This window comes from Tiliqua scincoides, chromosome 1 (assembly GCF_035046505.1).
Source record: "Tiliqua scincoides isolate rTilSci1 chromosome 1, rTilSci1.hap2, whole genome shotgun sequence".
NCBI classification, from domain to species: domain Eukaryota; kingdom Metazoa; phylum Chordata; class Lepidosauria; order Squamata; family Scincidae; genus Tiliqua; species Tiliqua scincoides.
The window spans coordinates 181914952-181926451 of record NC_089821.1 but is presented as its reverse complement, the minus strand read 5'-3'; the positions used below and the strand labels follow the sequence as shown (position 1 = coordinate 181926451).

Below are 11500 nucleotides of genomic sequence, written 5' to 3'. Positions count from 1 at the left end.
TCAAAGCCTTGGCTCAACAAACTAATGTTTTACTATATATATTTTTAACTGCTGCTCACACATGCATTTATTTGGTTGGTACCCATATTATGCATGACAAGTATTTGCACTGCATTATTGCTTATGAGAGAGCAGAGAAACTTCAGCCCAGAGTACCAAGAGGTCTCTGAAACAGAAAATAACAGTGACTGAAATTAGTCCAAAAACTTGGATTTGCAAACACTGAATGCATCTTTCAAACAATACTTTAATTTGTTCAGCAATGGCAGTATTCTTTCAAAAATATTTTTAATTGGCACCTATTACATTTTAAAAGGCAATTTCCTATAACGTTTACTGCTGTTATTAAATTAGGCTTAGACAAAAGCAGTTGCAGCTAAAATAAAGAAGTTTATTCGATTTGTTTATTTACAAAGAACTGTGACATAATTCCCAAGTTCTCTTAGGGCATAATTTTATGCTTCTCAACTCAGAAGTAAGCCCCACCGCCTTCAATGGGACTTACTTCCAGGAGAGGATGCATAGGATTTCAGCCCCAAACTCCAAAATATAGAGTTTACATTATTAACTAATAAGTCAATAAAATCAGAAAAAAATTGGGGCAGCCTAAAACAAGGAGATAAAATACTTTATGGACAGTAAAGTGGCTGGCGGCTATGAAGTTCAGCTCTACAGAATTACCACTTACCTAGAAATATAGGACATGTTGGTCATTGGGGTTTATTTCCAAGCAAATATGCATAAGAGTACACCGCTAACCAGTGTTTTATCAGATGAAGCTGAAACAGCTTTCATAAGCAAAACCAAGTATTGTACTTACCACAGACTTCAGGGCTTTAAAGTATGAAGAACTGGTATAATAGCTTAGCTGAAACTGAGCTCAGATATCAGAATTCTGTTAAGAGCTGCAACACAGATTGGAATGTTCAGCATCCAATGCCATTTGTTTCCTTCTACTGTCTAAGTCCTTGGTCACTAACAATGTATTTTGCACACTTCCTGCACAATGTCCGCATCATCCAAAGTAAATTTCACATTGTGGTTTTCAGAACAGCTTCTGGTACAAATGTGCATAAAACAGTCAAATAGGGCCATAGCCATGCAAAGACTGAAAGCATAAAACACACATACATGTGGCCTAATTTTAAGATCTGCCATCTATATCATACGTATTTACAGGATTTTCTTCTATTACCACCTTTGGAATTGCATTAACTATAAACAATCATACATTCACCAAACTTACAGTGCAATCTTATGCATATTTACTCAGAAAGCCCCACTGTGTGCAAGAGGATCTATTCCCTATTAGGACTGCAGCTCTAAATACACAGTATTTATTTGCTGTGTGTTAAGCCTCATGTTCTCAAACAGCAGATGAGGCAGTAAATCTGAGCCTGGAGCACTGTTCGCTCTAAGCTGCGCAGTTGCGCAGCTTGAAGCCGAACTCTACACATTTTGGAGATCAGCAACCAGGAAGTTTGGGGATGATGCCTGAAGTGCTAACTGAGCATTCAGTGATGTTATCATGCCGCTGCACAGCCATGGAAGAGCTCTGCGCAGCGGCTTGATGGCATTCAGGGGAATGCTAGTCTGGACTGTACCACTTCAGACTACAGGTGGGGAGGGGCTAATATAATTAAATGTTCTGTACATAACAAATGCCCTATATGCAGAAGCCAGGATATAAATTGTTATGTGCAAACAGATGGGCATATCAGGGACAAGGTTATACTACACATAAGTTTTAAATTATGTGAGCCCCTCCCCCCTGCCCTGGAAGTCTCAGTCTAGAAAGGTTTACCCACTCATCTGTAGGTTGAGAGAATAAGACCCAAGTCTAATTGATTTCAACAGAACACATATCCAAGTTAGTCTGCAATCCAATATATACTTGGTACAAAAGAAGCCCTATTGAACCTGCAGATGTACTGTCAAGTCAGCATATGTAGGACTGGTATGTAAGTATGACTTCAGCCCATCACTTCAAACTTAAATGTATTAGGCACAAGCCAGCAAAGTTAAGCGCTTTTAAGAGTTTCAACAGGAGAGGGTTAAGCACATGCTTAAGTTTCTCCCACTGAAATCCATGGGGATTTTAAGATTCAGTCCTATGGGTATGTGGGAGTAAGCCACACTGAACATACACAAAGGTTTGCTTCCAAATAAATGCATAGGATGGGACTGCCCAACTTTGGTTGGATAACTCCCATTACCTGGTAATTAGTTCCACTGATTTCAGTGACTGTTCTAAAGAACCTTAACAGCAATGTAATGGATCCTCATCTGCATGCTTAAGAAAGTCAAACAGCCACTTTTAAGAACAGGATATTTAAAAAATAGCATTGAATAACAATGTAGATTATCATTTGCTTGCAATTTAATAAACAAGTGCAAATTAGTAAAACTTTGTATATTCCTAGTCTCACTGTAAGATAAACTTCATTGATGAAAGCACTTTCAAGCAAACATGAATTATTTTGACAATAAAAGAAGAATTTACACTGTTGCCATGCTTTGTACTGGGAAAATTAGTTCATCGAGAAGGAACAAGGTTTGTCCTATATTGTGCTTCATTTCCAGACGAGAACATGAAAACAGCAAATTTCAGCAAAACAGAAGTTCTTGCAAGAACATTTATTGAATTATTTAACAGTCCAAACTGGTTCATTTGCAGGTTAGGAAAGAGGGGGAGGGGGCAGTCCTTTAAAAAAAATTCCTGTTTTCACATAAATTGCAAATGCTTGCACCTTTACAAACAATAAGTGTTATACTGAGGTGTGGAGTCTTTCCCTACTGTGTCAAATCACTAAGTATTTGCATGTTGGCTATTTTGCTTCTTGGTGCAGAGAAGTTTTTAAAAAGAATGTTCTGAATATGTTTAAAGTTTATTGGAATTCTTCACAATTAAGATGCATACAAACAAAAATTAAGACTGATGGATAAAATGTTCCTCCTTAAAAAAACAAAACAGTGTTGAGGCAGGCATTGTTGAATGGTACATTTTAAATGGTACAGTCTCACCATTTGGAAACGTCACAGAAAGAAAAGCATAGAAGTCCCTTTCCTTGGTAGACATTGAAAGATTTCTCCAATGCCTATGATGGCAAGTTGCAAAGCAAACAGGTAGGGAGACAAACAGCAGCATGTTTTGTACATACAGCCTGATACCATGCACAACTGTAGGCAACAATCATTTAAAAAACAGCAAAAACTTGTGAATATTGTGGTATGGGTAGGCATAATTCTCTGCATGACACAAGTCAGTGTGTGATGTATCTAAGGGGTGTGTGCAGAGGGGCAGCAAGCATGTGTTGGGTGGGCATAGTCTAAAATGCTAAGATCTACACTTCATGCATAGCTATTGTGCTCTTGGCCACCTATCCCACTGTGCTTCTTCAAACATCAGAATTGGAGCTGAGGTGTGTTAGCCTGGGATCTGCGTTGATCTCATACCTGTAGTGATATCCTTCCATGTGGTCTCTACAAGCATCCCTGATATTGTACATCCACTTTTTGATGCCTTTTCGGTTCAAGTATAAAACCAGGAGAAAAATGGCCCCAATGAGGGCCAAGACGATCCCAAGGAAAACATAAGATGTCTGCAGCTGAGCCTGGCTATCTGTCTGCTCAGAGCAGTTCAGGTCGGAAATGTCTATCTTCACCAAGGAGCTGTTCTGCAGCTGGTCAGGAGAAGAGCACTTCAGTGCCTCTTTGGCCTCCACTTGGCTGCTCTCTTTGAGCCAGGTCACTAAGTCCTCAATGTTGCAGTCGCACGCCCAGGTGTTGTGACCGAGGCTGATGGTGGTGAGGCCCCGCAGCTGCAGGAGGGTGCTGTTCCTCAGGTACTTGAGGGAGTTGTCACTGAGGTTAAGGCTCTGTAGTTGACGGAGGCCTTGGAAGGACACGTTGTGCAAACTCACCAGGGAGTTGTTATGCAGGTCCAAGTGCTGCAGGCTGGGCAGTGAGGAGAACATGTGCCCTGGCAAGTAAAGCAAGTGGTTATTTGACAAATCCAGACGCTTCAGGTTTGGAAGGTTCCCCTGCTGAAGCAGATTGGCCACGAAGCTCACAAAACGATGGTTCTGAAGGGAGTTGCTCAGGTTCAGCTCCTCTAAAGGGCTGCTGGTGTTGCCCAAGGCCACGGGGCTGAGCAGCACCAGGGAATTGTCACTGAGATCCAGTTGCTTCAAGCTGGGCAGCCCCGCCAAAGCATGAGGCTCCACTCCCTCCAGGTGGTTGCCTTTCAGGTTGAGGTGACTGAGCTCCAAAAGTGGCTCAGGGAGGAGAAACGCCCCAGGAAGGAGACTGCTGATGTTGTTGCCAGTGAGGAAGAGGTTCTGCACGTAGTGGGGCAGGTCCTGTGGCACCTCAGTCAGGTTCTTGTTGATGCACTTTACTGTCCTGGCTGCCTCTGAGCACTCACAAGCCTCAGGGCAGCTGACGGATTGCTGAGCCAAAGCCCAGCCAGAGAGGGCTGGAAGGAGCAGCAACAGTTCCGCCCACCCAGCTCCTCTCCTCTCCCCGGTTGGTGTCTGGGGTGCAGAGCCCCAAAGAGAACACCCCAGCATCACCGCCTCGGCCAGGGGCTGCTCTGCTGCGGCACTCACGCTGTTGTTTCTGCCACCACCACCAGGTCCCCTCTTCTGCTGGATTCCCGCAACACTGACACCTGTGTCCAGCTGGGAGGGGCAAGAGAAAAGCTTGGAAACAGAAGCTCAGCGTTCCTGGGAGGACAGGAGCACAGCAGCCCTTTGCCCTCCACCCCAATCCAGAACTTTCAGTACTGAGACAGTAGTACCACAGTGGCCAGGAACCCACCACAAAGCGCCAGGATGGTCCCTTCTCACGTTTCCCAGTGTCAAGTCCTTTGTTTACTCCTCACATACAGCTGCCCCTGAAAGAAGCTGCAAAAAGGAGGGATGAAAGCAACAGAAGTAGTTTGCAATTAGGTTTGACAAAACCGCCTTTCAGTCTTGTACTCTCATTCTTGAACTCCCTCTTGTGAATATCACCCATTTTTTTCTCCTCCCTCAGCACCTTTGTCAAGCCCTAAAGACAAGCTGATCCCCTAGAAGAGAACCACCAAGCTGACTGATTATGCACAGACAATTTAGGGTCACTTATTTCTCCTACCTTGCCAGATAGGGATAGTGAGGGATTCTCTTGTCAGACCAAGTTCTATTGACTTACCCGTGTCTGACAAATCTAGCCTTGAAGGGTCTCCCCATGCTTCTTCTGCTCTCAAGAAAGGGAAACCTTCCACCCCATAAATACTCATCCGCATACAAAGGCCATACACTTCTTGACTTCAGCTGCACACAACAGTCATGGCTTTTGCATTTGGTCAGCAAAATTGCAGAGCCATTTGGCAGACTCCTGTTGGAGACACAATGCTGGACTAAACTGACCTTGCTCTGGTCCAGCAAGGCAGTTCTGATGCCCCTCATGCCACCAACATCTCTTTTTCAGCCTGTTCCACTGATGGTCCCCAAACTAATCTGTCTCCAGGGCTGCCTCCTCCAGAGCATACCACACCAATTCCTTAGGATCTCAGTGGTACTCCCAGTCAGGGAAGAATGGATTCCTTCTCTCCTTGTTGTTGCCTGCCTACAGGATTCTGATTCACTTTAGCCCAGCCAGAGACAGAGCCAGACTGTTGCTTTGTCCACGTTGACCAGTGAGTTGCACACGTTGTGATCTCGCCTGTGGGGCACAAGTTTTAGCAACTCCCATCTCTTGCCACAGCAGCAGCAAGTCCCGGCTTCCTCTCCTCCCCTTGCAACTTTTGCGGTATTCCTTCCAGGCAACCTGGTTCCAAGTCCCCCTTTCTAGAGACGTCATTCTCTCCCCCATCTTTTAAGTATGCCTAGGGGCAAATCTTCCAAACACTTCTTGAGAGTAAGTCTCACTGAACTCAGTGGGGCTGACAGCCCAATTCTAGGCATGTCTCAGAAGTAAGTCCCATTCTGGTCAATTGGGCTTACTCCCAGGAAAGTGTGGATAGCATGGCAGCCTGGCAGCCCAATCTTTTCCACGTCTACTCAGAAGTAAGTCCCATTCCAGACAATGGGGCTTACTCCCAGGAAAGTGTGGATAGGATGGCAGCCCGGCAGCCCAATCTTTTCCATGTCTACTCAGAAGTAAGTCCCATTCCAGACAATGGGGCTTACTCCCAGGAAAGTGTGGCTAGGACTGTAGCCTAACTTCTCAGTGACTACGCCTAGGAGCTGGCTGTGCCGCAGTCACTCTGTGGACGTTCACACGAGAGCAAGTCGCGCTACCATCTAAACACGTTTCTCCGGATCGCTCCCTCCTTCTGAAGCGGGATGGAGCTCGAGCCCATGGCTGCCCCCTTCCCCCAAGCAAAGCAAAGCAAGCAGCACCGCCAGGTCCAGCCCTCCCCGACCCCGGAGGAGTCGCAGCCCCTCGCCAGCCAGCCGGCCGGCGTCCCCTTACCTTCCGTGCTGCGCCCGAGGCTCCCGCGCACAGCCGTCCCGTGTAAACTCCGCCGCCGATTACGAAATGCGGGGCGCAGGCGAGAACTTTCCCTCCCACTCGCGGGCCGTGCCTGGGCCAGCCTCCGCTCCCGGCAGGGACCAATGGCAGCCACGGCCGCGCGAAGCCGCCCGGCTCCGCGCACCACGCCCTCCGGCGTGCCGCCATCCTGCTCGCCTCCAAAACCCGCGTCCAGTGCAGCTTCTGCAAGGCGCGCAAGAGTCACCCGCCTTGTGTTGTTCGGGGGGGAACAGTGGGGCTGCCCTGAGACAAATCCATGGGCTGGGGAAACAAAGGAAAGGCGCTCTGCACGCGCTCAGAAAGCACGTGGCTTGTTTCAATTGCTTCATGTAGCCTGGGGCTGAAAGCAGATTCTCTTTGGGCGCAATCCTAACCCACTTTCCAGCACTGGCATAGCTGTGCCAGGGGCGTGTGCTGCATCCTGCAGTTGGGGGGGCACTCGCAAAGGTCTCCTCAAGGTAAGCCAAGGTTAGTTCCCTTATCAGAGCTGCATTGCCCTTATGTCAGTGCTGGGAAGTGGGTTAGGATTGCACCCTTTGTGACCTTGTTATCCTGTCTTTCCTCAGCAGCACACTTGACCCCCCACTTTTACCCCTCTGGGAAAGGTGAAGCTGAGAGGGAGAAAGAGACTAGTGCCAAGATCATCCAGGGAGTTCACAACTCAGCAGGGATTTGAACTCTGGCCTCCCTGGTCACATTCTAGCACTCAGGTCATTACATCAGACTGGCTTTTACAAGAGCTGAAGCTGGTGAGTACTGACTTGAGGGCCCAATCCTATCCAATTTTCCAATGCTGGTGCAGTTGTGCCAGTGGGGTTTGAGCTGCATCCTTTGGTGGAGGGGTAGTCACTGGGGCCTTCTTAAGGTATGGGAACATGTGTTCCCTTACCATCGGTCTTCACTGTGGCTACACCAGAGCTGGAAAGTTGGATAGGATTGGGCCCTTAAGCTGTGGGTTGCATATACACAACAGCCAGGGACCAAATGTGTACACCTCTGAGCTGGGCAAAAATAGGTTAAGTGAACTCTTTGCTGTTGGGGTGGTGGCTACAAACTTTGAAATTGTATTGGAATCACAGATGAAGGGCAGTTCAGGATGCATGCAATTATGTGGTGGCAGCAGTGGCATAGCTAGAGGGGGTGCAAAGCACTAGGTTTTGCAGGGAGCCTCACCACAGCATGCAAGGGGTCCCTGCCCCCCCCTTCAGAGCCTTTCTGGGCAGTGGGAGCAAAACGGAGGTGAATGCAGGATGGAGTACATGGACACTGCCTGAAATGGCTCCCTTGCACTTCATGGTGAGGCTCCCTGCAAAACTTAGTGCTTTGCACACCCTCTAGCTATGCCACTGGGTTGCAGGACAGTATGCTGGGTGGGAAGGAGATAGACATGCCCATGGTTTTTCCAGCAGAGTTTGGCCAGGCTAATCCGACTTGTTCACACTATGGCTTGGGCTAACTGTTCTACCACTCTACATTTCATTGATTTGGAAGTTCTCCCACTGCAGCCCTAGGCACAGCTACTCAGAAGGAAGCCTGAGTTCAGTGGAACTTCCTCCCAGTGCAGTCTCACAACCCAATCCTATCCACACTTTCCTGGGAGTAAGCCTCATTGACTCTAATGGGACTTACTTCTGAGTAGACATGCATAGGATTGGGCCCTCAGTCCCTTGTGTGGGGAGCTTCTGCCTCCCATTTGTCTTCCTTTGTTCATTACAGCTGCTTTTTTTCACCTGCTGTTAGCATCCACAAGCTTTCCTGAAATAAAGCAGTGGTAGAAACATGGGTCTTTGGGTGAACAAAGGAGAATGGATTGCACAGAGGGAATATGAGGCAAATGGACACTGAGGAAATAGATGTTATCTACTAGGTATGATACTGATAAATATCAATATCATAGTTCATAAGAGGGCATAGGAGGGCAGAGTTCATAGGAGGGAAACTAAGATGGTGAAGGGTTCTAGAAACTAAGTCCTATGAGGAATGGTTAAAAGAACTGGGTGGTTTAGCCTGATGAAGACTACGAAATATGATCACCATCTTTAAGTACCTGAAAGGCTGCAAAGCAGAAGGGAAGGACTTTCTCTTTTTGGCTCCTCAAGGGAAGATTAGAACAGATGGGATGAATGCAGGGAAGTAGATTTGGAGCCCAATCCTATGCGTGCCTGTGTCACATGGTTCAGTGGCACCAAAACAGCTGCTGCTATATCCTGTGGGGCCAGAGTAGCAGCCGGAGGTCTCCTCGGTTTCAGGGAACTTTGGTTTCCTTACCCTGTGTAGAACTCCAGTGCCTCCAATGGGTCTGCTTGGATCTGTGCCAGCTACTTAACTTGCGCAGAACTGATGAGATCCGTGTTGGGCTGGGGGTGTGTGGAGGGGAGGGAGATAGGATTCAGTGGCAATCTCTGCTGCCATCCCTGCCCCCTCCTGGGCCTGAACCACCTTCTGGCCTACTCTCCCCCTCCCAGTTTCACCCCCTCCCCATCTTCCCCAGCCCCCAAACGTCTCTCCACTGAGTGATGGGGACATGTACTGCCACATGTTCCTCTTCCACATCTTGCCAGTGCAGATGTCCAGCACTGACTGGTGCTGGTCTCTCCGCTGGTGCCACACATTGCCCACCAGTGCCGAAGTGCCTTACAGCACTTTTGTGACAACCGTTGCTGGGGCAGCACAAAGGCCACTGGCACTGTTCCAGCATCGGATCAGGCTGTTAGGCTAGATGTGAAAAAAGGTTCCTAACTGTAAGAGCCGTCTGGCACTGGTACAGCCTGCCTCATGCAGTGGAGGGGTCTCCCTCGTTGGAGGTTTTCAGACGGAGCCTGGGTAGCCATCTGTCAGGTCTGCTGTGGCAGAATGCCTGCACTGAGCAGGGGTTTGGACTAGATGGACTCCAAGGTCCCTTCCAGTTGTGTGATTCATACTGAGATGGGAGACTAAAGAGTTGGCTTCTGCACTGATTACACAGGCCTGACAATGTGATTATTTTACCTGGAAAATAATTAGATTTGAGATTAAATTTACCGAGAAAATTGTGAGCATCTCCAGCGCTCTATGCCCTCTGCTGTTTTCACTTTATGGCAGAGGAGGTGCTTATCTTCCATGGCTTTGTGAGCTGCTTTCTTCAACTTTCATGCCACCAAAGCCAGGACACATTCCACAGAGCACTTTACACATGAGTTGCTGCAGTCCAAATTGAGGGGCATGTCATGTTGTTAACTATCCAGTGACTCTTCCGCCCCTTTGACGGGGCAAAGGAAACTTATATTTTATTTATATTTATATTTTAGCCTTGTTATTCAAGAGCTGTGTTTTGAAACTGGAAGTGACTGGGTTGTGGTTTGTCCTTCAAATCACTGCAGTCCAATCACTACCGTTTTTTTCTTAACAGAGTCACAAAATAATTTAACCCACAGAGTTCTATTGATAACTTGCAGTTGGCAGTTTACTGTTAAGGAAAGCTCTCCAAGGAGTCAAATGGCCAAATATTATATGGTGACTGTTGATCTCTTATTTTGGGCTGTCCATCTGTGATCTTGGGCTGGACTGTCAATTGCACAAAAGCCCATTAATGCTGTTCTGTCAGGCTTCTGGCCCACTGAGAATACTAAGGGCCTTTGTGGTTGATGCAGAACTGACACCAGAGAACATCTGTACTGGCAGATTGGGGGCATACCTTGGAACACTGTATGGCTCTTCTCTTTAAAGGGCCCATAGGAATAATGGGGGGCAGAGTAAGGTATAAGCTGCAGACATACTTCTGAAAAGGGTGTCCAGATGGATTTCAGAGCACAGGGTCCCATCAGCTGGGCAAAAGAAGGAATTTTGGCCCTATGACCTGGTCTGCTGATATCTCTTCTTCTCAGCTAATGAGGCACATGAGCTGTTTCTTTCTTTCTATGCCCATGAAGGATGTTCATCTTACACAAATGGACTGGACAAGTTCAACTATAAGGAAAGCGCAAAGATGGCTTAAACCAGTTTATCACATTTTTATACCACCCTTCCTCCAAGGAGCTCAGAGTGGTGTATATATTTTCTCTGCTCCTTTTGTCCTCACAGCAACCCTGTGAGGTAGGTGAGGTTGAAAGGTTATGACTGGCCCAAGGTCACCCAGGAAGCTTTGTGGCTGAGCAGGGATTTGAAACTTGTGCTTTTCAGGGAGCTGAGAATTCCTGTCCTGAGGGCTTCAGACTAATCTATCTGATGGCCCAAAGAGTCATGAAAGTTATGACTCTTAACTTTCCTAAGAAAGGGGAGGAGGGGCCAGCCAGCAGCTGAGCAGACATGCCTTTCTTGGGCTCTTGAAAGGCACTCTGTTTTCCCCCAAAATCTGAATATTTTTCCTGAAGTTAAGCTGCTGCGTGTTCATGGTGACATCCACACGAGTGCAGGGACTACTGGCAGGGTGACCTTGTCCAGAGGCACCATTTGCAATGACTGGCATTTCAGTGTGAGGGCTGGAGAGCAGTTGTGTCTCCACACAGAGGTACTTGGTCTTGCAAATGGCACCTTGAGGTGATCAGCAGTGCTTTGTTTCTGAAGTTGTTGCACAATAATGAGTAGCGAACTCTGATTATTCAGATTGCCAAGTTATATGAACTACTGTTGGGCATATATAAGGCTGATATATTTACTCTGATAACAGAAACAGCAAATGGGGCATCCAGGGGGAAAAATGATTAGACGAGAAAACCAAATGTGTATATTTGAGAACCATAATTTTCATGACTTGCTTCCCTATTAGGCCCAAAGCCATTCATTCTTTCCTTCCCAGCTTGGCTTGAAGTTAAATCCAGTAACATACCTATTGTGGGGTATTGATCATACCTACCATAGATTTCTTGTCCTGACATACTTTCTATAACCTACTCACTTAGCTTTCCTTCGCCCCAAGTAAGGCCACAAACATAGAGAGGCAAGAGGATGTGTGGCATTGCCAGCTGACTAGAAGGTTATGGGTTAAGATCTGTTCAATGCTCTA

At 47.0% G+C, this 11500-nt stretch overlaps 1 protein-coding gene across 1 annotated transcript; it reads right to left on the bottom strand.

Moving 5' to 3' along the window:
* Window positions 1-3398: 3398 nt before the first annotated feature.
* On the bottom strand, window positions 3399-4571 carry TPBG (trophoblast glycoprotein). Its single transcript, XM_066609823.1, has one exon. It carries the CDS (start codon window positions 4569-4571, stop codon window positions 3399-3401), a length of 1173 nt encoding a protein of 390 aa, XP_066465920.1.
* Between the last annotated feature and the right edge of the window lie 6929 nt (window positions 4572-11500).